Genomic DNA, 24,182 nt, shown 5'->3' on the forward strand with positions numbered 1-24,182 from the left:
ACCTACATGGAGCTTTGCATTCTGCGACTTCCAGACAAAAGGTCCCTCCTAGAGCAGAGCCAAGCAGGAGGCCCTGGAATAAATCAATACCCCAGTGACTTTAGCTGACGCAGACATTCCTGAGCAGATTTGAATCTTGTTTTGCAGAAGGGACCCCTCCGCAGCCCCACGCTGCACACACCAGTCACTTGAGAAGCTCCCAGCAGCCAGTCCATGGCTTTGCTGCCCAGACACATCACAGGGCTGCTGATCAGTGGGAAAACTCCAGCTCCAGCAGATCATAAGCTTATTAAAGATAGATCTGTGCTTTGGTCTGTAGAGATAGACACATGAAAGGCATTTTGGTCTGTGTGCCAGTGCTGCCGGTATCCCCATTTGGCAGAGATGGAGGCTGGGGCGTGCTCTCCGTTCCCAGCACAGGGCGTTCAGGGAGCTCAGCCTGTCTGGGGGAGCAGCAGGATCCGCCTCCTTCCAGCTTGGGGAACCCAGGGTCACATCCAGACTGTAATAAGTCGGTCCCTAGCTATTTGCTTAGGGGGCTCAGAAGTGGCTGGTGGGGACTGAAGCACCTCACTCGCAGTGCATCGCTGCCGGTGCTGCTCTGCCCGGGACCATGTGAAGCCAGGAGTGGGCCAATGATTTCTGGAGCTCTGCTGACAGCCCAGGACCTGCTCAGCTGGAGAAGGAGAGCTAAATGTGGAAACAGGTCCTTTCACAGCTGGCCCAGCAGTTGGTATTCACACAGTGCTTTGAAACCCACAGATGAAAGATTTGAGAGACACGAAAGGCTGTCACTGCCTGTTTGTCATTTGGTGTGGTTCGTCCCTGCCATCGCACATTCAGAGGACAATTTTCAGCAGAGGCAAGTGCAGCCTTGCAGGAAAGATGCCCAGCCCGGAGCATCCCTGCCACTGACCTGGAGCACGTGAAGCGTCTCCCTGCCATGGCGCAGAACCCCCAGCACGTCAGCGGGGGGTCCTCCTGCCGCCTTGAGTTGCACAAGGAGCAAATTTGCACCTCAGCACCGGCTGGGCTCCAGTTTCCTCTTCCTGCTTTGCAGCTATGCCCCACTTTTTCCTTATCTGCCCCCAATGCAACCCAAGAGCCTCGATCCTCCCTGCAGCCTCTGAGCCATCTCAGATGGCCCAGCTCCAGGCTCAGCCGCGCTTACTTTCAGGGGGCTCACGCCAATTGCAAAGCCAGGTTTGTACTTGGGGCAAGCGATGGCATCAGGTCTGCCGGCAGCAGGCAAAGTGCATGCCTGCAGCAGAGAGCCACTCTGGAGGGAGGCTTTGCACATAGCAAGCAAGCAGCAAGGGCCCTGAAACCTTAACATTAGCAAGGAAGGTGACTGTAGCACGCAAGGATGCAGCAACAGGAGGCAGCCGGCACCCCACACCCCTCTGCGTGCCTGGCACACCTCGGTGGAGCCCAACACGCCGTGTGCCCGGAGTACGGCTCACTTTCAGCATTTCAAATTTGCCGGATGATAACCTCGGTGTCTGCGTTCACAGCCCTGATCCCACCCACTTGTGGTCTGACTCATGTTGCAGTCACCGCGCTGCCTGGATATTGGTATGAGAGGAAGGAGAGGGAGGCAGCTGCCGCTCGCAGCACGCGCCTCTGCCTTCACAAACTGAGCTGCGCACACCAGGGGAAAGTTGGAGGCAACACAGCCACCGAGGGCTCCCACCTGCTCAGGGGCTGTGGGAAAGCAGCACCTTTCCCAGGTAAAGCTTTTGCCTTACTTTTCTTGGTTGTTATGCTTGTAAATCACTTTCTAGGTGAGATCTCGGAGGGGTTTGGTGCGTCCTTGCTGAAGTCGGGGTGTGGTAAGCACCCTGCCGTGGGCCACCCAGGTCAGAGCAAGAGGGTGTTGCTCATCAGACCCTTGCGCTGTGCCTGGAGCAGAGGCCAATTTGGGGACTTTTGCTGGCTGCTGCCGGTGGGGACCACCGGAGCCAGGAACATCAGGATCAGAGGGAGGACATGGGTAGAGTGTGCCCAGGGCACAGAGGCAGAGCTCTGCCCAAGCATCTATGAATGCGAAGCATCTCTGCCCAAGCAGCCGCCCCACGAGTTTTGCTGCTAAGCCAACTTCTTGCACCGAGCTACCCAAGCTCTTTCTCTGAGTACTCCAGCCCCTCCATCGAGCCCTCCATACCCCGGCAGTTGGTGGGTGTCTGCTGGAGCGACGGGTTACCCCATCCAGGGACACGGTTGGCTCCGTGGAGCAGGGTACCCCGAGGGCTGGGTACCCCCAAGGTGGGCTGTGGCACTGGCACAGGAGCAGTGGGTAGTCCCCAGGGGTATGCGGTGCCTGCTGTCCCCCCGGCCAGAGTAGGTTTCGGCAGGAGGCTGAACCCTGTGACTTCTGCTGGGAACTCATGCAGCTACAAGTACACCCACGAACCCAGCACCTCTGTTTTCAGTTTCACCTTTCCCAGGCACCCTCTGCAGATCGAACTTTCAAAATGCTGACTGCTTTGCTGGTTTCTGCATACCTTTGGGGGTTTTCTGCTTTCAGGCGACCCAAACTCCCTCTTACCCACAGAGCTCTGCTCACACCAGAGGCAATAATTGCTGCTGTGTATCAGCCAGGGTTCAGGCTGGGATGGGGCAGAAAGAGCACCACACTCCAGAGGAGACCAACGAGCAGGGACAAAAGTGTCTGGACATGCAGCTGGGCAGGACCTCAGTGTCCCCCCACAGCCCCAGAGGCACAGAGAATTTGCAAAAGGGCTCTGCAAAAATGAGACTGCAACCATCTATGTGCACCTGTGAGCTGCGTATACTCACCTGAATGCAGGCACAGGGCACCTTGTATGGGTGAGCACCCACGAGCAGCACACCCGACAGCCCTGGCCCAGGGAACGGAGGGGAGACAAGCGTTTGCAAGGAAGAGATGGAAACAAGGGAGCAAGAGCTCCAGCAATGGGGCTTACTGAGCGCAGGGGCAGAGGCATGCTGGGGGATGCTATGGGGTGCAGCACTGCACGGGACGCGTGGGGAGGAGCAGCAAAGCCCTTCCCGAAAGGCTGCTTATAAACTAGAAACAACCCCACAACCTCACCAAAGCCCTCCACAGGCAGCAGGGCAAGCTAGTTTCTGCACCACTCTCATGTTTGTTCCCTCTCACATTGCCTTCAAGCCCCAACTCTGGCAAATTTGGTCTTGTCCCGTTGTGAGGCAGGCTCATGGCTCTGGCAGAGTATCGAAACAGCCTTTTGCCAGGGTCCCTGCAGCTCCCAGCCCTGCCTGCTCCCCACCAAACTTCAAACATCCTCTTTCAGACCAGAAGAAATCCCCACACTCCTGCCCATCTCACAGCCTTGGCTGAAGTAGCTCTCACAGCATCCCCAGATGTTTGATCTCTGGAAGCACTGGAACATAATTTTACAAAAAGCCGTGACGCTCTGCTGCAAGCTCTGCAGGGCCAGGGAATTTGCTTTGCTTCTAAGTGACTTCTGCTGGCACTTTGCTCGGAAAAAAGCTAAGGCAGGGGGCAGAGTGACATTTCAGGTCTGCCTGAGAGCAGAGCTGTCCTGTCCCCAGGACAGAGCTAAAATGCTTCATGGGGAGTTTCTCCTGAGCCCCCAGCCATCACTGTCAGTGCCCTTTCAGGTAGCCGTAAACACTTCCCGAAGACAGGCTGCCACGTTCAGGCGCTTGCTGAGTGCTCCTTTCTGCCCATGTATCCTATATGTTCGTGGTGCCGATGTACCTAGGCTTTTAACAGGTTTTAAACAAACCTATTACGCCAGAAGCGCATGAACGGATAGCAGCAAATGTATTACCTACACTGCCAGAGCAGGCGTTGCATCCCATTAGTCTTGCTGCAAAAGTGCACAAAGTGCTGGAATAAACGATGCTGAAGGAAAGGATGCTGAAAGATGGGGAGGAGGAATAAAAGGGTAAAATGCAATAGAAATTTCCCATGGATAAACCACAGCCCCTTCCCCAGAGGAGATAATTACCATTTTAAATGGGAACACAGTGGATCAAATGTAACATGGGTTGCAACAGAGCAGAAAATATCTATTCAGGCAGGAGAAGGCAGGAATTACTATGAGAATTGTAAGGAGACTAATGGGGAGATGATAATACATTACAATGGAAGGATCATTAATGCTCCGGAGAAGGCTATTAATAGATTTCCTTAAAGATCAGCCTAGAGATAAATTTTATCTAATGGTTTTCTTTAGTGATCTTGGCTAAGAAAACGAGAGTTTCTCAAGGAAAGGTACTCGTGAGAACCTTGGGAGAAGTTTTAACTGGACAAGGGACTAAGTACTACAGGAGAAGAACCAGAGGATCCAAAGATCAACAGAAACACAACAGGCTGGCACAATGTCATATGCTTAGGGACTAACAGCAAAAATTGCTGTTCTAAACAGCTGAAAACACCATAGGAAAAATATCTGGCTTTTAGGGAACCCCAGGATGACTGCAACAAAACAAATGCAACCTGACACATCTTCACAGCAGAGCTAGTGTCCATCAGAGCACCAGCACCACTAGAAAAGGCACTAGAAGGATGACCCAGAAGGGATGCCCTACTCTGGTCCCTCGCCATCAGGAGGGTGATTTTGAACAAGGAACAGGTCCAGGCTGTCACAATGAGGATAATCAGGTAAACGTAAAAGCTGCCTGTTGAGACAGGGCTGGAAGGGTATCATTTATTCAGGCTATTGCTAGAAAGGCTGCCATGGGAAACAGCTGCTCCGCTCATACATTAAGGAGGAAATGAACTCGATCTGCCAAAACACAACAGTAGCAGAGGACACAGGACCTGCTATTAAAGGTGGCCATGAGTGACCTGGGCAGAAAACCAGGGGCAGATGTGGAGTCCCAGAGGGACGATGTTCCAGGAGAGAGCCCCAAGCTGGGTGCATTGCCCTGGGAACTTTACTTTGATGGCAGCGGGCAGACCCCGCAGCCCCCCCATCTACACCAGCCCCCCAGCCTGTTTGTCCTGCAAAGCCATGTCCGGAAGCTGTGATCACTTGGGGGAAAGTTTCCATGAGATAATTTGGCCGAGGGATACGGGAAAGTCTCTCACAGGCTCTCACACAGTTAGGGTTGCAACATCCCACGTCTAAACTGGCAGGCAGCATGCTGGTCCTGCCCTGTCCTGTGGGGGAACAAAGTCCCAAGGGTTTGCAGGCAGCTGAGCCCTGCAGCCCATGTGTGCGGGGAGGGTGCCGTGCCGGGGCTTTGAGAGCTGCCGAGAGCCCAGCTCTACCTGGGCACCTCTGCAGGGATGGGGACCGCTGCTCCTTCCTTCCACAGCTCAGCCCAGTGGCTCTGTAACTCACTTGGAAATAGTTTCTACTCCCTGCCTGAGGCGGGGGGGGGGAGAAAAAAAAAGTGCTCATTTCTTGCCCTGAGCTAATTAGAAAAAGCAATAAGAAACAAAACTAATTCTGGCCAGGTCTGCACCGAGGGTTGCCCCGTGGCACTGCCTGCACCACGGCAGGTGCCGAGCGTGCCGACGCACCCGGAGCTGGGACCCGCCAGCAGAGCCCGAGCTGAGCTGCGGGAGCTGGTGGCAGGAGCAGGTTGTTGATGTGTGGTGAAGCAGCCACGTAGGAGGCTGCAATCCACCCACAGCGTTTTCTAAGTGTGCTACTCCCCCTATAATTTATCCTGCCATTTCCACATGTTGGGAGCAATGAAAAAACATCCCTTTCACTTGGAAATACCCTTCTCCGAGAACAACCTGTTCTTGTCATTGCCGTCAGCGGGCAGGCAGCGCTCAGCTTGTTCCACGCTCCTTTTGTGCGCGAACAAAGAGCTTTCCATGGCAAGAGCCTGCGCTGCAGCAGGAGGTAAGGAACCACTCCACATGCTGCTGCTGCGGCTGAAAGCGTCGCATCCCTCTCCCGACAGCCTTAATCCCAACACCCAAATTCAGAGGACCCCTTGTCTGACAATGAGTTTGCTCTGCTCAGCAGACAGCTTCCCACGGGCTGGTTCACCACTTGGCATTCACTTTCAATTCCCTTAGAAGCTGCAGGTATCATCTCTAATCTCACTGGTCCAGTCCCCATCTCTCCACCGTACAGCTCCTGGCAATCAGTGGTTATTTACTCATGCAGTCTCCCTGGTATACTCTCCCCCTGGTATACTCCTTCCCTTGGCCCCCATGCCTTTAACCTTAAATCAAAGACATAAATCACCTGAAAAATATTTCAGCCTGCTCCACATCATTATCTTGTTCTTCCAGGGTGAGTTTAACTTTAAAAATCTCACCTCTGTCCTCTACCAAGGCTGGACCTTTTCCTTTCCTGGAGCTTCTTCTGTTTGCTCCATCCCTGCAGCCTGTTGCACCCTGTGGAGAATCAGCTCTACCTTCCCGCACAAGGCTGTGCACTACAAGGGAGGGCTTCGCTGCCACTCCGCAGGCTGGGGAGATCCTGGGGAGCGGGGTCCTGCACCACCCATGGGGACCGGTGCAGCTCTCCCCCACCAGGACATCAGGGAGGACAGGGAGACCCATCACCTCACCTGGGAAGCACATGGAGGGAGACCCCAGCTGCGGCACCATGGGGGGCCCAGCACAGGCAGTTGGGCTCCTCAGCCTGCTCCCAGCACCCTCTCTCTCTTGTCCCTGCAGTGCCTCAGTTTCCCTTTAGGCACCTTCCCAACATGGGTGTTGCTCCCAATCACACAGGAACCGAGGCCCCTTTGAATCTAGTAGCAGTGTGTTCCTGGAGACCGCCGTAATCAGCAGTTAAAATCTCTTTTGGAGGGTGGAGGGGTTTGCTGTATTGTTTCTGCCCTTGCAAAATATAGCTTTTTGTTATTTACATCCCAACAGAAAACAGTCATAAAAAGTAATTCTACAAGGGATGTTCTCCACTCTGTGTCCCTGTCCCACAGCAGGAGCAGCTCCATCCAAGCTCTCCCTGAAAAACAAACCTGCATGCTACCCTTCAGCTGCTGGGAATGGGACCGATGAAGCCGTCAGAGCCCTTTCCAGCCACCTCCTCTCCTGGACATCACACCACTGACAAACGGGTTCCTTTTTCCTCCAGGGCCCTGAGCAGAGCAAGCTTTTCTCCTCTGGGCCGCAGAAGCCAGCGTGGTTGCTGACAGCAGGAACCAACACAAGGCATGGGTGGCTACAAAGTGCAGATACAAAGGCAAAGTTTAAGACGACTTAAGGTCACATCTAAGCTTCAGAAATTACATAGTGCTAATTTTCGTAGATTGCACAAGAACAGCGCACAGCTTTCTGAGGAAAACTTTCCTCATATCCTCCCAGTACTCATTTTTATCATAAGCCTGTAGGAATTCAGTGCCTTTAAAATCCCTGCACTTCTCTCAGCCCTATGTTAGGTGGGCAACCCTGGGGCTGGGAGAGGATGGCTGGCAAGGACATGCGTGCCTGGCTGTGAAGGGACTTTCCAATTCAGGTTTAAGTGGGCTGGAGCATCCCGGGAGTTGCAGACATGCTGTTTCTGGGGGCCTTGAGGGGCAGCTCAAAGGACCTTTGCCCACTGCAGCTCTTGAATTGGTGCTTTCTTTGCAGGTTGTCCTCGGGAGGTGGCAAACTTCTGTCCCTGCTGACCGCTGTCACCAGCCAAATATGCAAAGCACGTGAGACCTCACAGGACCTGTCGCCATGGTCACTCAGAGGAAAAGAGAAGGCAGGAGAGGAAAAGGGAACAGTTGAGACCCACCAGCAGCTGCCGTGGGGGATCGGCTCCAGCACTGAGCTCCCAGATGAAGCCAAGGGGCACAAGCAAGTTGCAGGGCCACATCTTTCCCTAGACCGTGTCATTCCTAGCATACAAGGCTGAACAGATGAAGTGTCTCTGCAATGTTCTCCAAGGTCACTGTAGGCCCAAGGTTGATTTGGAAAGGGCTCTAGGACTGCCTGTTAGAGGCTCACTCCAAGTAGCTTTGGAGCCAGTGTGAGCAGGACTGCTCCATCCATGCGACTCCACTATGGATCCGTGTTACAACTATACAAGCTCTCAAAAAAGGATGGACTTCCCCCTGCAGCTGCTGGTCGGGTCCTGCCTCACCATCCTCATCGTGATCACTCTGTGCGGTAACATCATCGTCTGCCTGGCCGTCACCCTTGACCGCCGGCTCCGCAGCTTGACAAACTGCTTCATTGTCTCCTTGGCCATCACTGACCTGCTGCTGGGCCTCCTGGTGCTGCCATTCTCCGCCTTCTACGAACTCACCAAAGAGTGGCCCTTTGGCAGCACTTTGTGCAACATCTACACCAGCCTGGACGTCATGCTGTGCACAGCTTCCATCCTCAACCTCTTCATGATCAGCCTGGACCGCTACTTTGCTGTCACGACCCCACTCCGCTACAGCCAGCTGGTGACTCCCTCCAGGGTGACTGTAGGTTTGGTTGTTATTTGGACTGTTTCACTGATGGTCTCCTTCCTACCCATCCACCTGGGCTGGAACACCAATGGGACAGCAGTCCAAAACACAGTCCCTAACTGCAACAAGGAGTGCACGCTGGAGGTGAACCCTGTGTACGGGCTAGTGGATGCTTTGCTCACCTTCTACATCCCTTTGGTCCTCATGTGCATCACCTACTACCGGATTTTCAAGATAGCAAGGGAGCAAGCCAAGAGGATAAACCACACATGGTGCTGCAGCAGCAACACCCCCATGCCACCCATGGTGAAAGAGCACAAAGCCACCGTGACGCTGGCGGTGGTGTTGGGAGCGTTCATCGTGTGCTGGTTCCCCTATTTCACAGTGTTCACGTACCGGGGGATGTGGGGGGACAGCAGGGTGAAAGGCACACCCATGTCCATTGTCCTCTGGCTGGGCTATGCCAACTCAGCCCTGAACCCCATCCTCTACGGGACACTCAACAGAGATTTCCGCATGGCATACCAGCACTTGCTGCACTGCTGCAGGACCGGGGGCCCCAGGAGCTCCCACCTGCCTCCCCTCCAGAAGGCCCAGTCCAGGGGCAGGAGGTGCAGGCAGGACCAAGGCAGGCAGGAGGGCAAACCCCTCAAACTGGAGATGAAGAACGGGAAGGGGATCTTGCTGACCGATGGAGCACTCAAGAGGTAAGAGCCTTCTTACATGAGGGGCTTTGATGGTAGGTCCATCCCCAGAGAGGAAGACAGAGGTGGGGACACTACATTGTCCATGAACTGCCAATGCCCCAGCAGGAGATGCTTGCCCAGGCAACTCTTGCTCTTTGCAGGCACTCAGAAATTCATCACCACCAGCATCCCTCCATGCTGGCAGCACAGGTCCGGCTACTCCAGCTTCATATGTGACTAGCCACCCCTGCAATCGCCACCCATTCACAGGGAGCACGAAACATCCCTGGCTCTGCTGGGTAATGGGGACAGTGTTGCCATCAGAATTTGCTGTACAGAACAGGGCGCAGCCATTAGCTGCGGCTGCTCCCAAAAGCCAGCCGTGTCCCGCTCTCTCCGGTGGCAGGCGGCCAGCAAAGCCTAGGCACACAGCAGAGCTGCGGGGGACTCGGGAAAGGTGACCGCCTGTCACACAGTGGGCAACAGGGTGTTAGCCCTGGGGCACAGAGTCAGGCAACCTGCAGTCAGGCTGCGAGTCCCTGCAGAAGCCGAGATCTGGATCCCCAGCTCCCTGCAGAACAGCTCAGCAGTTTCCCTTCCTAGCCGAGCCACGCACCCTCAGCATTTCGGCTGTCAGTTTGCATCAGCAGCGAATTCAGCCAACAGCAAGTTCCATTCCCATCTCTGGAAAGGAGCAAGAATAGCCAAAATTAGGTTGGCAAATATTTTTAGAATTACAAATAACCATGTAAAGTTAGAGCCAAAAATTCCCTCAGTGTCACCCCAAACATGTCACGGGGGTCAGGCCTCAGAGGGGTGTGGGTGCAGCGAGGGAGAAGGATGGGTGCAAGCCAGGCAAGCTCTGTGCTAGGCTGTGGCACCAGTCCCCTCCCTGGGCAGCCACATCCCCACAGGGCTGGGCCACCCACACACTGCCTTGCCCAGAGGCATTTGCCCACCTGAGCGTAAGGAGAACAGAGAAGCATGCTGTCTGCCACTGTGCAAACTGCTGCTCCCAAGACTTTAATCTAACTTCTAAGTAGTGCCTGATAAGCAGCCCAGAAACTTTCCATCCATAGATAAGGAGTCCTTCGACTCCCCGTTCCCAGCGTGCCAGAAAAGAAGCCGCATTCCTACTCTCCTGCGGCACGTGCCCTTGATCCTGTCCCAGAAACACACTCTCAAGGCACCAAAAGGAGAAGGTAGGGAGGTGAACCAAAGGGCAGAGCCATCCAAAAGGCTGAGCTGGCATCATGCCTCTCCTGGGGCTCAGATCTGACTTTACCCAAGGCAGAGGGGCAGCTTGGGGCAGGGCAGTCTGCCCCAGGAGACACAGAGGCATAGTGCGAACAAATACAAGAACGCAGCTCCTGGGACTGCTTTTTCAGTCCAAGGAACTAATAAAGAGTGCAAAGGTATAGCATTTGCTGAACGTTGTTGCAGGTTGTATATAAAAACATAAGGAGATCATGTGCCTGGCATGGTAGAGATGCTTCTGCAAACATAGACACAAAGAAAGAGCTGTGCTGTTTTACTCACACAGAAGTGCAGCTCCTGGGCAAATCAGGAACTCGCGCATCAGGGCTCTGTAGCTGGCTGGGGAGAGCTGGTGGTGGGGGACAGGCCAGTGGGACTTTTATACACAGCCGAGAGGGAGAAGAAAAATGTCAATGATGTCTCAAAGTACCACAAAGGGAGAATAATGAGATGGAGGGAAAGAAAAGGGGAACAAAAGTGGGTTTCTGTTCCCCAGGCAGAGGTCAAGGTCACTGTCTTCCTGGCTTCCCCCCCTCAGCTTTCCTGGGTAGACAAGGTCATTCCCCTGGTTCCCCAGAGGGCCTGATCCTGATACAGGAGTTGTATCCAAAGCCCTGGGGTCAGCGGTAGCCAGGCGACCTCTGTCCCCAAACCCTCAGCATGTGGGTGCCTGGTGCCAGCAGGGCTTGACAAAAGCCCCAGCGCAGGGACCAGGCACGTGGCTCCAGACTGTCCTCACCCCTGTGGGGTGAAGCTCCCCCACCGCTAAAATCAACCCCAATGAGTCATCCAGCTGGATTTGCTCCCAAGGGTGCAGGAGGTTGGAGTGAGGAGGGCAAGTGGCAACCAGTGTCACAACAGTGCAGATATACAGGAACCGTGGGGAAGCAAAAGAGGAAGCCTCGAGCACAGGGATGTTTCCTGACCTTTCTAAATCCAGATATCTCCTTCCCATCCTACACAGCACCACCGCTGTGGTTTCTACTCATGATCAGATAAGAGTTGCTCAAGCACCGAATGATCAGTTACAGCTTTTACTTTCTCTACGTCTCTTCTTAGCCTGATCACTTGCACAGAAATGATGCACCAAGGATCGCGTGGGGTGCCTTCCAACCCTTTTTTCCATAGTCAGATATGTAAACATCTGCTCTTGGCAGATGATCTAGTTCAACTAATACCACACAAGACACGTGGGCACAGGATTTACCTGTACACCAAAGCCTGACAGCCAATTTCACCCCAAGCACGAACCGAGCTGGTTCCTCTCCCCACTTCCCTTTTGCGTAGTCGTCCCAGTCATCTGCCCCAGCCACATTAACAGAAAAAGACCAATATGAATCATTCCACAAACTCCTAACTGCTCAAATAAGAAGGACCAGAGCTCAGAAGAGCTCTACATAGACCAGCTCCACGGAGTCATTCAGGGGAAGGCACAACCGGCAGTATTTTGAACCATTGCCCTTAATAAACAATGTTCTTTCCTGTCATGAGGCATAGAGAAAAGACCAGCAAACAAGAATGGGAATACTGGAGAACTGCAGCCAGTCTCAGGGGAGTCAGGAGCGGGGACAGGGAGCCAGAATCATCATTGCTTTGGAAATCAAAAGGCCACAGAAGCACCACAGCCATTAAAGGGCTGGAGGCATTTCCATGGATGAGGACCAGGTAGGGTGGAGAACGCAGGGCCAGGCAGGGATGCAAGGGAAGACAGATGCTTCTGTCTCCCTACCAGGCACCAGAGAGGCAAGGCAACTCACTTCACACAAAACCAGTATAGGAAAGCACTACTTGCATGCACAACACCTGATGGACCTCAGGAACCTGCTTCACTGCAGTGGGACAGGACTCTGAAGAGGAGCGTGCCAAGTACCGGGCACAGCTGTAGGTCGTGAGACCAGTCCCTGCGGTCCAGAGAGATTAAAAGAGAAGGAGCATTCAGCACTAACAGGGAGGTATCAGGCAGAAAACACCAGAGCTGAGCAAGTGGCTCTGGATCACCCTCTTGCACACATCAGCTGTGCTCAAGGCAGCTTGGGGCAGGACTGTGGCCACAATCTGTGGGCAGAGAGAAGCCAGTTCCCACAGGGAAGGATTACTGTCCCAGTCACAACATACCTGCTCCAGCTGCCGGCCTCAGGGGGCAGACGCCAGGCAGGCACTGGACCAGGCTGGCACTGACTGACTGATCTCTTCTTTTTCTCTCTTTTCTTTCTATGTTCATGCGCAATTTAACCCTTTCCAGCACTGGAGCTTTCCCATGAGTCTCAGCCAGCCCGCTGCCCTAGGACCCAGGACTCCCAGCCTTCAACTCCTGGCTGCCCTCTTCCAAAATCCTGTGAGGCTGAAAGGACAACACTCAATTTTCCTCAGGGAGAAACTCAGTGGCAGAGGCGAGGGTTGCAGGGTGAGTACAGAGCCAGGTTGCTGGGTGCAAGTGAGGGGAAGGGGCAGCTCTCCCTGCTGTGGCACCTGCTGCATTTTCCCTGGTCCAGCCGTCTCCTCCCAGTGGTACTTGGTGCAGAGGGTGATACCATCAGAGGTGCATCCTCACTCCTCTCTCCATTTGCTCTCCAAAACCAGCCCAAAGCCCAGGGCTGCGCACCCCCCAGCTGCCCTGGAGGTGTGGGTTTACACAACCACCCTGTGATGCCGTGGAAAAGGCCTGCATTCTGCCTGTCCCTCCACACGCTGCAGAGGCAGCTGCATTCAGACCGTGGATTTCCAGCACGCTTCATTTTCATGCAAGCCTACATCGGCTCCACGTAAATTGCCAGCAGCTTTCGCAGGGATGCTGGCAGGGCTCCCAGGGTGAGGGGCTGATGGTACACCGGGCATTGCTGCTCTCTCTTAATGATGCTGGGCTAGAGGACATAGCTGCCATGCACGGGGATGCCTCTCAGCTCCGGAGAGCCACTTTGTGCAGCCCTTCTCGGGAAGAGCCAGGCAAGGTCACCCTGACCTCCACATGCTCTCTTTCCAATGCTGCATGCTGATAACCTCGGCTCTCCTGTATTGACTGTGCCCTGGGGGCAGAAAATACAGTCACCCACGTGCTGGAAGTTAGGTACACTTGTCCCTGCTGTACGCTGAGCACCGCTAACCTTAGCCAAGGTCATGGCAACAGCAAGAGCCGGTGCTGCCTGCCCACACGTGCTGCGGGGAAGGAGCTGGGCCTGCTGCAGGAGAGTGTGGGACCCCCCCGCCCTGGGGCACAGCATCAGCCTGCGCCTCTGGGAGGGACTACCTGTAAATCACCCTGGAAATGCCATTGCCCATCAGCAGAGAGACCAGAGGAGAACCAGAGTCTTGGAGAGCAAGGCGGCAGGGCAGGACAGCAAGGTCCCCATGACCCCATCAAGCCCCACTGGTCTGCAAGTCCCTCGACGTGACACACCAAGGCACAAGCATCGCTCAGTGAGGAGGTGGCAGCGCAGAGGCTGCTCCCTGGCGTGGCATTGCCACAGCCCCCAGCACTGTCCCATGGGAAGGAGCAGCGTGAAACCTCAAGCCTGGAGGGCACAACAGCTCAGTGAACCTTCCTAGGGCAGGGGAGGTGCTCATCCCCCAGCAGTGCAGCCACAAGGCAGTCATCACTGCTGCTGTCATTACCCAACACCGGGGTGGAGGGGACTCCAGTTACAGCTCTTCTGCTTCATGCTTTCCCTCTTTGTGTTGCACATATGTTCCAACACACATTTAGTTTCTGTGAGGTAAAAGGAAAATACCAGCCATCCCCTGAAAGACTGCTAATCTAATAAGCAGAATGAAGCAAAGTTGGTATGGGGAAGAGGTTTGCAGGAGATCTGAGGTCCTGGTGTAGCCACAGATTTCCTCTCTGCACCACGGGGGTGGGGACAGGAAATATCACCTCACATGGGGCACCCACCCGAAAGAGTCCCCGATCTGAAAGAGTCCCCAATCCACGTGCAGTGGCAGGGAGAGGGGCCATGGGAGAAGGACCACCCAGGAACAGAGCACTGCTGACCCCAGGACAACTACTTTTATCAAGCTGTTTGCAAAGGCAACACCCCCACGACCGCTGGCTGGCCCGAGCGGGTGGGAAGAGCAGGCAGAGAAAGCCACAAAGCAAAGTGATGTTACTCAGAGAGATGTGGGATGATGAGTCCTGGGGTGACGTGAGCCTGCTCAGCTCTGCCCAAATGTCAGCACTCAGCATATAGCCGTGCTCTGCTGAAAGCATCCTCACAGCATCGCGCCACAGTCCCTTCCCAGCACAGCGGGTGCTTAATGCAGCATCCCTTATGCTGGGGAGCAGGAAAGGGGGTGAAGGCAGGGACCTACCTGCACCCTGCAAAGCTGTTGAACCCCCTCTCTGTTCCCCTACAGGATCCCTGCTCTGGCACATGGCATTTGCTGCATCCCCAAACACTGCTGGAGAGGCCTTTGCCTGCCCAAGTTTCTTCCCAGGAGGGTGGTGTGTTTGAAGAGCCCTTGAAGGAGCTGCAGAAGAGCCTCTCCCCTGCCCCGTCAGGGCCATGACACCTCCAGCGTCGAGCCCCACACCAGCAGGCACTGGTGCCTGAGGAGCTGGGTTGGGAGTCAGTGTGTGCCCCCAACAGGGCCGGGATGGGGGTGCCCTCCCCAGGTCCATGGCACTGGGTCAGGCTGAGAGGGCACAGGGCGGGCGGAAAAGGGTCGAGGTCTTAGTCCCAGACAGGCCAGCCTAGGATGGAGAAGGGGAGCACAGACACTACACTCCCTGGTACCCTGTCCATGTATACACCCCTTGGAGGTGGCAGGGTCCTGATAGAGGCAGGGCTGACATGGCAGGAGGGCTAGACACAGCGGATGTCAGCAGCCACGAGTGCCAGACGTCCATGCACAGGACACCCGGTTTAGCATCCATGCCAGGGCAAGACTACCTCCCACATTGAAGCGGTTTTGGCATCATTGGGGCTGTCCCTGCTGTCCATGTCTGCTTCACACCCCCTGTCCCAGCCCCACTGCAAGAAGGGGAGAAGCCCTGGAGCCTGCTTGGCCATGGGGAGACGCTAAGCAGCTGGGGGTTGTCCTCAGTCTCTGCCCTCCCCAGCAGCTCAACACTAAGACTGCCGAAACAGGATGTTTCTGCACTGAGCCTGTGCAGAAGTCATCACTGGTATAAAAAAATCTATTTAACACAGAGGGAAAATGAGAAGATCGATTTATTTGGGTGTGCTCTGTCCTGGGAAGAGCCTCCCTGTCCTGCTATATCCTGCTGTCCCTTTCCCATCCCTCTGCGAGGACAAAGCCTGGACACACACAGCACAAGACCCCAGGACACGGGTTGCAGTCGCCCAGGGCAGGGCTGGCATCCCCCCCAGAAAGCACCTTGCCCTGCGGGACCAGCTAGACAGTCCCCCCCCCAGTCCATGAACTGGTGGGAAGAAGGGGGCAGCGGTGACCAGGTAGGACAGGAACAAAGAAGGATCCCTTGCTGTGCTATGGGGCAAGAGTCTTCCTCCTGGAATAAGCCTGCCCCATATCACCCCCAGGCACAGCGTGCTCGTTCTGCACCCCACAGCACCCCCAGGGCGCAACGGAGGACAGGCAGACCCCTGTTGGCAGGATCCCCCCAGGAAGGGAGGGTGCTGAGCCCCCGGGTTAGCTGGTTTCGTGCGTGCCAGGGCTCTGCCCGAGGAGGGGGAACGGGCAAGGGCAGAGCTCGGTTTCGGGTGCCCCTACAGCTACTCCGGGACATTCCTGCCCCAAGCTTCGGGGGGTGGGGGGGGTGTTGTCCCAGCGGGTGGGGATACCTGGAAGGGTCTCCCTACACGGTGCCAGGCCGGGGTGGCTGACACCCACCCGGTGAGTGTCAGGACGCGGGGGAGCAGCGGACACCCGGTCTCGCACAGCCCGGACCGCTGCTGCCGCTCTGCCGGGCGCCGCGCCCCGGGTCCCCCCCACCCACGCACCCCCAAAACCGGAGCGGGGGCCGGCGCGGCGGCAGCGCAGGCTCGGAGCTCCCCCTGCTTGCTGCCGGGGACAGACCTGCCCGCCCGGCCCCTCCGTCCCGGCCATGCCGCCGGGCTTCCCCCACGGACACGCCGGGCTTCCCCCACGGACACGCCGGGCTCGGTGCTTCGAAACACCCACGGCTCGGGCAGGGCTCCCTCCCCTCCGACCCGGCACACCGGACCCCTCACCGGTCCCCCAACCCTCCCTGCCACCCCCAGAGCAACCGCAGCCTTTAGCTTCAGCACCTACCGCTTGCACCTCTGTGGATTTGGCCCTTCCACTCGTAATGAGCGGTTGCAAAGAGCAAATGGCGGGGGGTTGCAGCCCCAGTGCCCCACAGCACCTAGTCTGGGCAGCGCTGAGCCCCACCAAAGCACCGGTGGGCAGCGAGGTGATGCCCTGGCAGACCACGTCCCCTCCGCGGTCCTCCCTCGTGTGGCCTGGAGACAGGGAGCTACGAGACCCCCGGGGTGAGCACCCCACAGCAGAAGGAGAAATTACCTCATCAGCACCTTCCTTTGCAAAGAGGCAGGAAAGGAATCCCCGCAGCCAAGCGTGCAGAGGACTCATCTTCTCCAAACCAACCAGACAGGAGGAGGCCTTGAATCGCCTGTAGCATCCACGCTTCACTCCAGCTCAGAGAGGAAGAACTGGCAAACACACACCCAAACCCCTGCCACCTATGATAACAATTAGAGACTTATCTAATTGCAAAAATAATTGCAATTGAAGTGTTTAATTACCATACTAAGCAGGAAAAGCCACTTCCGACTGTTCCAGTAGCACTCCCGATCCATCAAACAAGGTTTGGGGCTTGTTTGGGTGTTGGGTTTTTTTTGATTATTAGATTGCAGCCCCGGGGGATGAAGAGATTTGCTAATTAGGGTCTTGGAGAACAGCTACCAATTCACAAACACTTGCTTTTAATTTCAATACTAACGAGGCTGGAAGGGGGAGAAATCCAAAATGCAGAACATCTGTGGCAGTTGCTGGCTGCAGTGCTGCTGCCTCCAAGCCCCTCACGGGGCTGGCAGAGGCCTGACACCGCTCAGTGCATGAACTGGTCCAGAGGCCATGGGGATGGGTCGGCTCTGTGCAAGCACAGGCAGGGTGAAGCTGCTGCTCCAGGTCACTACTGTCACCGCAGCTGCCATACAATCTAATCCCACCATCAATCATCTATCTGATCCCCCCAGGGACCATCGACCATGGCGGCTTTCTCGGTGATGGGCTAATCCTGGTCCTGGGGCAGCAGTTCCATCCCCTGGGGTTGCAGCAGCAGGAACTTCTCCAGGTGACATTTGGTTTTGTTCTCCCCTAAACCGACAACAAAAGAGAATTTAATTCTCTCTCCAAGCAGCAGTTATGGGAGGGAAGAGAAACCGCTTAGGAAGCTCCTAACCGACATCTGCTTTCTCAGATAGGAAATATCCCCCTGCTAGCAGTGGGAGCGTGGACAGGGATGGCTGCCAAGTGCACGGGGACATCCCCATCTCCCTGTCCCTGTGGAGGCCATGGGACCTCACCCTGCTCTGATACACAGGACCCCATCCTCACTCTGCTCCACCAGGCATCCCAGGGACCTGCAGTGCCTGACTGGGCTTCTCCCACCAAACCACCTTTCCCATCCTTGCCACGGCTCTGGGTAGGGTCCAAAAACATGCAGAGAGGAGATGTGAGGAAGGGGAGAGGTGTGTGGGAGGCAGGAGCACCCACAGGGTGTCCAGAAGTCCCCTGCCCAAGGAGCACAGCTGAGAAGCGGTGGCTGACATGGGCCGGAGGCCAAGGAGTGTTTTGTTTCTTTTAGATGGAAGAGAAACATCAGTAGAATGAGAAAAAAGTGTGTTGGGTTTTTTTCAGGCTGTCATGTAATTAAATACAGAGGAGACAGAAAGGTAGCGAACAGCCCCAAGCAGTCAAAAAATGAGAAACTTTGTGTTAGAAATCTCAAGATTTGATTTTCTGGAATAAAATGCATTTTGGGGTCACTGACCCAACAGTTTTGCCTGAGGATCCAAGCCTCTGGAAAGGTTTTGGGATCCAGTATCTCCCTGCTAAATCTAAAAATTACTTTTCCATGCCAAACCATCTTGAAACCAAGGAGAAGCATTCCCTTCCAGCCTGAAGGAGATGACCATGGGGACGGCATCACACGGTGCCAAGGTGCCCTCCTGGCCTGACCCAAGCCCTTCTTGCCCTGTGTTTCCCCACCGCCCGTGAATGCCAAGGCTGGCAGTGCCAGAGGCGCAGGGCTGGCATGACCCCGTCTACCGTGGGATGGTGGCCATGGGACCAGGAGCGTGGTTGTGGGACCAGAGAGGGGACAAAGCCACTAGAGGGCACAAGTATGACAGAAACATGTCCCCAGATCAAGGGACCTCTGGCTCCCCCAGGGCAGCAGTCCCAGAAGTCCCCAAAACCCCTCGCCAACCCCCATCTCCAAAAAGCCCACCCTTAGCTGAGGTCCTGCTGGCCCCAGGGCTTTGGCGTCCCCCAGGCACTGGGGTGGCACTGCCACACCTGGAGCTGCCGGCGCTGCATAACAGATCGTGTCCATCTGTCCAGCCACGGACACCCTGTGTCCTGACCCTGCTGGGAGAGCATCATCCCAGACAGCCCAAGACCTGCAGCTCGGGGCGGTGGCAGCCCGTGCTGTGCGCAGGCAGTGCCTCCAGCTCGCTGCCCTCCAGCTCGGGGGCTGCACGGCCCCACAACACCCACCCGGCACCAGCCTGACCCGGCACACCAGCCAGCGCCTTCTCACACCCAGAAAACAGGCTGAAGGGGACCCCCAGACCCTCTCCCCCACCAGCAATGCGCCTTCTCCCAGTGGCCCGAGACCCCGTCTTGCAGGGCTGGCTGCTGCAGAGAGCCAGGTACCCCGGGCCAGGCAGCAAGACATGGGTCCTGCAAGGCAGCCATCTGGTCATTGCTAAGGGCCGCGTCCAATGTCCTTTTGTCCTTTTCTTCTCCTTTCTCCCCCAGAGCGTCCTTTGGGCAGGTGCTCCCCTCCGCGCGCCTGCAGCCGGCACCGCTTTCATTAAGGCTCTACCACCAAAGCAAACACCATTTGTCAGAGAGACGGATGCCAGAGGCAGCTCTGCTGGAACAGATGCCCCTGTGTGTCCCCCAGCAAATAAACGTTGCAACATCCGCCTTCCCAGTGTGCCACACACGCACACACACGCGTGTGCACGCTGCCCGATGCAGGATGGGGTGCTGGGTCACAGCCCATCATCTCCCAGGCTATATTCCTGCTCCCAGCCCAATGGGTACCCTGGCACTCCCTTGAGGGTGTCTGAGCCACTTTCAGCACCGGGGCTGCCCTGTTGCAGCCCAGCCACCCTCCCCGGGAAGGGCTGGCAGGGTGCTGCCACCCCAGTGGTGTTTGGACCGCTGCCGGGACCGCACGCTCCAGGCCCGATCTGCTCTCCCTCCTTCCAGCTCCCGTTCCAGTGACAGCAGCAGATCTGCCCACCAGCAGGAACCCAGAGCTGCTGGAGGCAGACGCAGCAACGCCCTCTGACCCCAGGCACACGGGGACTGATGCTAATTAAATGCAGCGCCGGCGCTGATAATTAATTTCTCGGAGGATGAATTGCTCTGGAGCGAATGTTGTTCTTCCTGCCACACACCCGTCACGTCTACTTGGGCTTTTAAAAAAACTAACAGCAAAGGGGAAGGAAAGAGCATCCCCTGATGAAGACCTGCAGCTGTGCCCTGCCTTGGCTTGGGGTGTCTGCCAGGGCCAGGGTCTCTGCTGGGGGCTGTTCCCTGTGGCCATGCAGATGCAGGCAGGGCAAGAGGATGGGCAGGCACTGCCCACGTCCCAGCAGTCAGGAGACCCTCAGCGCTGGCTGTAGGCTTTGACCAAACCCCCTCCAGCAGCTCACATCATGGGGATCCCCGTCTCCCCATGGGACCTGCCCAGGGCATCACAGGGATCTACGTGGAGGTCGTCCGCCCACCCTGTCCCTGGGCACTACCTATCATCCATGGGGTGGGCGATGGATGCGGCTGTCCCCACGCCAGAGCTGTGGGGCCGTGAGCTCATCCCCTCTGGTCCCCATCTCCTGCGGCAGCACGCGGCGCGTCTTGCCGTAGCATGGCTCCCTCTGGGTGCTGGCGCAAGGCCACGCTGGATGCAAATATGGAGCAAAAAGCCCCTGCAGACAGCACTATTACGTAGGGCTCTCCATCCCTTTTGCTTAATGGGAGGCATTTTTCTGTTTCATTTCCCTTACCCTTGGAGCTGAAACCGCCTTTCTGCAGCAAAACGCACCAAGCCAAAGAAATTCTTCTCCCTTTCCAGCTCACAAACTCCCCTCCCTCCTCCACCAGCAGAAATGCCCACCCCACAGGCCACCCCTTCCCCAGGGTATGTTGTATTGCCAGAGGGACAAATGGTCCCCATCCCATGTTCTCGCACTGGCACCATGTCCCCAGGCTGCGCCGTCTATGGCCTCGTTTGGGTCATTAATCCTCATTCCGCAGGCTGAGATGTGCAGCCGTCCTGAGGGAGAGCTGGGCACCCCGTAATCCCCTGAGCGTGGCAGCAGGGCCGTAGCCCCTTTCCCCAGGCAGGAGATGGGTGCCAGCATCCGTGAGCAGGATGATGTGACTGACGTCGGGGAGGACAGCAAAGGCGCAGGGGGACACTTTGGGGACAACAGGGACAGAGGTACCGAGGGGGCTACGAGGTTTTGTTCTCTCCATGTATAGATCTTGCAGATATTTGCAAATATTGCAGAAGGCAAAGCATGCCCTCGGCTCACCTCCCCTGTTCCTTCCCAACGGCACTTCACTCGCTTGGCCTGCATCAAGGTTGAGCTAAGTCCACCATTCATTATTGGGTAATTAAGCTCTTAATTAACGGGACGGTTTCCCCTCAGAGCCCTGCCAGCATCTCCTGGTCCCTCCGGCAGCCACTCTGCGCTCTCTCCCTGCCAGCCTGGTTCCAGGGCACCATGAACCCAGCCTGGAGGCGGGAGCCTGCTCCAAAAAGGTGCCTGGGGCACAAGTGAGGCTGACACATGTCTGGGCTCAGTGTGATACTCCGGGGAGTCAGGGGCAAACAGGGGTGAGATATTCCTACCATGAGTAATGCTTAAGCCTGAAAACTCCAATAGTAGAAAATATCCCAGCTTATGAGCCTTAAAAAAAAATCAATATTCAAGATATTCCTGCCTAAAGAAAAAATTTCTCAGCAACCTTCGCTGCCAGCAGGTCTCCTCTGCCCCCTTTTTGCTGCTTTGGAACTGAGCAGGAAAAGGAGGCAGCAGTGCCGTGCCCCGACCCCAAGCTGGCTGGATCGTAGAGGACCACATGGGGACCCTGCCCCAGGCTTGCCACCAGCCTTCAAACCACAGAGAACTGCAGCAAACCAGCCATGATGAGCTGCTGTCCTCGGTGAGATGGCAGGGGCTGCCCTGCAGCGCTCCGGCTTTCGTACATTCATCACACGTCAGTTCCCCTTAACCGTGAAGTGAGGGTTATCCATCTCCCAGGGCAGAGCCACGGTCCTGCTCCCAGCGGGGCTGGGGACGCAGGAGGTCGGCACTGAGCGGTCCCCATCCCGCTGCCAGGCTGGGGTGGCTGAGTGGGAGGAGAGAGGCAAGTTTGGCTATTCCAAGTGGAAGCTAATTGTGTTTCATTGAGGTTTTATCTCTGCAACTAGCAACACGCTCCTCCAGGAGATTTAGTGGGAAGTTGTCTGGTCCCTGCCAAGAAGGCTGTTTTTTTAGAGAAAGCACATTATGCATCGAAGTCGAAATTCAAATCCCTTTTCCTGCATTCCCAGAGTATATTTATGAGGCTCCAGATATTCCTCGGTGCATCGTGGTTTGCGGGAAGCCCCCAGCCTGCTTTCCAACACTGCAGCAGAAGCCCGGGACCAGCTCAAAGAGCCGGCTCAACTTTTACCTCTGCATTATTTTCACCCTTGGTTAAAGTGTTGCTTGCTAAATTGGAGGCCAGGGGCAGGCAGGTCAGCTGCAGGCAGGGAAGGAGCTGCTGCCCATGCTTGGCTCCAGGGCTGGCAAACACCCCCCCAGCCCTCCCAGGGCTTTCCCACCCGGGGCTGCTTCTCTCCATCCCAACCCTGCTGCAGTTTATGCATGCCCCTGACCCCCCCCCATCCCCTAAATCAGCTGCAGCCTGGTGTCTGCAGTCACAACCTGCATAGGGTTGGCAGCAAATCGAGTGTTTTTTCCTGAAGATGCTCTGGTTCTCTTCTCTTCATGGGGGGTTTAGCAGGTTGCAAGTGCAGCCATGCCAGAAGTTGAATCAGCCCAGCCTGGAGCCTGCACCCCCGGGCAGGGGTGGGCAAGGGGGCACACGGGGGGGCACCTAAGGGAGTGGGGAGGGGGCAATGCAGGACTGCAGCCTTCTTTTGGCCAAACCCTTTGGGGTGTAAACCCACCCCATTTGCTGCAGGAAGGCTGGGAGGGAGGGCAGGTGGAGGGAGTCCTTCTCCCCCCCCCCCAACAGCCCATCTCAATGCGTCAGGACAGGCCCAGCATCTGCAGTCACTGGAAAATCACGCTCAATTTCCAAAAGGGAAAGCAAAGTGTAAATCTCTCTCTCTCAGACACACATTTGTTCCTCTGCAGCGAGAAAAGTGGCGAAAGCTTTAATTTCCAAGCTGGGAGGGAGAGACAATGATACATCAGCAGCACCCCGGGCGCAGAGGAAGAAAACATCAATTCTGGGATTACACCAGTGGCCACCGAGATTTCTCCCTCCCTGGCTGTAACCCAGAAATACCACAGGTTTCCCTGCCGGCCCCGCAGCTCTTACCTCTCTGCTGTGTTTGGGGGAAATTCAGACACCTTCATGGTGATGAGGATGGTTATCACATGAGTGTTTGCCCAGAAGTGCTGGACTGGGGGGGGAAGGCAGTGATTCCCGACCGCCCCAGCTGGATTTCGCATTCAGAGCGGGCCGGCCGCGGCACTCAGCTCTCCCCAGAGGTTCGCTTCATAAGAGGGAGCAAATTCCACTTATCTATCGAAGAGAGATTTGCATTTTAAATATCCCAACTCCAAATGTCACCCACTTTGATCCCCCTAAGCTGAACAAATGCAATGGAGCAGGGAGGGGGCTGGGGGCAGCTTGCCGGCGTGGACCGCCAGGAAGAAAGGAAAAACCCAAGGTTAAAAGCGTGCACGGATGTTTAATCCAGGCTGAGGTTGAGGATGGGAGCAAACATGGCAGTGACCTTCCCCCTCTTCCAGCCTCTGTCAGGCAGGACACGGGGGAACAGGTATCGGAGGCTTCAGCCATTAAGGATTAGGGATTTCGTGCTTGAGATTTTGTTTACACAATAAGACTTAAGTGATTGCTGCATGGAGTGTAGGTGGATTCTCCCTGATGCCTGCAGAGGGATTAGTGCGTATAAGGCAGCCAGAATGAGCTAAAAATTGGAGAGATCAAAGTGCAGAAAGAGGAATCCCATGATCTCGGTGGTGGGAGGGGAGAAAGAGGCCAGTGGTCAAGCCTGAGAAAATTGCGGCTGCTGGCCCCAGAGACCCCAGGGAAAGGCATGGAGCGCTCCTCACCCTGCAGCTGCAGGGATGCCAGGAGGCATCTCTGGTAGCAGCCAGACCTTGGGTGTTTTCCATCCTCTCCTGGGTCTGCAAAACCTCCCGACCAACTCTAGCCCCCAGCAGAGGGATGACCCCAGCCCTTCTTGAGCTCCCCACTGCCACGGGGCCATCTCTGGGGAGCACGGCAGCAGAGGGGTGTCCAGCCCGGACCCCCGCTGTGGCACCGGGGCACAGGGGGAAGCTCAGCACCGTGCCCTGCAGGGAGGTGGCCCCGGTCCCGCTGCACCTACCGCGTCCCCCATGACTGAGGTGACACTGTCCTATGTCAGCCCATGCCACATGAGGAGGGGACGTGCTTGCCTGGGCCCGGGGGGGGGCTCTG

The 24,182-nt window shown here is 56.1% G+C and overlaps 2 protein-coding genes across 4 annotated transcripts in view; one reads left to right on the top strand and one right to left on the bottom strand.

The window, feature by feature from the left end:
* The window catches only part of LOC142044183 (serine protease inhibitor Kazal-type 5-like), a 114,744-nt gene extending 91,665 nt beyond the window's left edge, over positions 1–23,079 (bottom strand). Inside the window, exon 1 of the mRNA XM_075056351.1 lies at positions 23,052–23,079. The gene's annotated coding sequence lies outside the window, so the exon portion shown is untranslated. The remainder of the gene's footprint in view (positions 1–23,051) is intronic.
* On the top strand, positions 1,572–18,242 carry HRH2 (histamine receptor H2). Of its 3 annotated transcripts, none has more exons than XM_075056733.1 (5): positions 1,578–1,730; positions 6,824–7,170; positions 7,538–9,059; positions 12,538–12,699; positions 14,643–18,242. In XM_075056733.1, the coding sequence occupies exons 3-4, from the start codon at positions 7,957–7,959 to the stop codon at positions 12,554–12,556; spliced, it is 1,122 nt and encodes a 373-aa protein (XP_074912834.1). In that variant the 5' UTR covers positions 1,578–1,730; positions 6,824–7,170; positions 7,538–7,956; the 3' UTR covers positions 12,557–12,699; positions 14,643–18,242. The 3 variants fall into 3 exon arrangements, with proteins under 3 accessions (XP_074912832.1, XP_074912834.1, XP_074912835.1); XM_075056734.1 differs by having other exon boundaries at positions 1,586–1,730; positions 6,886–7,170; XM_075056731.1 differs by lacking the exon at positions 6,824–7,170 and having other exon boundaries at positions 1,572–1,730.
* Positions 23,080–24,182: the final 1,103 nt, after the last annotated feature.

The sequence above is a fragment of the Buteo buteo genome, chromosome 24, assembly GCF_964188355.1.
Source record: "Buteo buteo chromosome 24, bButBut1.hap1.1, whole genome shotgun sequence".
Classification (NCBI taxonomy): Eukaryota; Metazoa; Chordata; class Aves; order Accipitriformes; family Accipitridae; genus Buteo; species Buteo buteo.